This window comes from Acanthamoeba castellanii (genome assembly GCF_000313135.1).
Source record: "Acanthamoeba castellanii str. Neff unplaced genomic scaffold scf7180000084759, whole genome shotgun sequence".
Lineage (NCBI taxonomy): Eukaryota > Discosea > Longamoebia > Acanthamoebidae > Acanthamoeba > Acanthamoeba castellanii.
In genome coordinates, this window is record NW_004457640.1 from 77,343 (window position 1) to 77,992 (window position 650).

The window sequence follows — 650 nt, forward strand, 5'->3', positions numbered from 1 at the left end:
CGCTGGGGCGCCGGACTTGGAGGAGAAAGAGGAGCAGCAGCAGGAGGAGGGACGGCCTCAGCCGGTCGGCTCGCCCGTGGCCGTGCCGGAGCTGCCCGCGCCGCACCCGAACGACGATGAAGATGGCGGCGGCGGCGGCGGCGGCGATGGCGATGGCGATGGCCGACACCACACGGAAGAGGCGGAGAGCGCCGAGGAGCTGGCCCTGGAAGGCGAGCGGGACACGGAAGAGGAGGACGACGACGACGACAAAGATGCGGATGACAAGGACTCGACGATTGAGGATTGGACGGCCCGCTTCCAATGGTGCGACCTCCGTCTCCCCGCCTGCACGCCGCTGCAGCTGCTCACCTGCAGCCCCCCCCCTCGTGTGCGACCACACCACCACACCGATTCCACCGATACCACCACACCACCGACATATCGACCTCGAGCAGGCTGATCGAGGAGAACAGGGCCAAGGTGCTGGCCCAGGTGGAACCCCACGGCGCCGAAACCGCCGGATGGACGCTCGTCAAGGTACCCCCCCCAACCACCCATCATGCATCCTCCTCCTCCCCTCCTGCGGCCCCCTGCCGCAGTGCCGCATATGCGATATCGCGATATGGGCCGGCGCGAACGGGTCCACTACTTGCGTGTCTCCTCGTCCT

The 650-nt window shown here is 67.8% G+C and overlaps 1 protein-coding gene across 1 annotated transcript in view; it reads left to right on the forward strand.

Annotated features, from left to right (window-relative positions):
• Nucleotides 1-650, forward strand: part of ACA1_396310 (PH domain containing protein) — a gene marked incomplete at both ends in the record, with an annotated part of 3,804 nt that overhangs the window by 1,570 nt on the left and 1,584 nt on the right. The window contains 3 exons of the mRNA XM_004351570.1: nucleotides 23-306; nucleotides 438-519; nucleotides 582-645. Of these exons, the coding sequence (XP_004351622.1) occupies nucleotides 23-306; nucleotides 438-519; nucleotides 582-645 (430 nt within the window). The remainder of the gene's footprint in view (nucleotides 1-22; nucleotides 307-437; nucleotides 520-581; nucleotides 646-650) is intronic.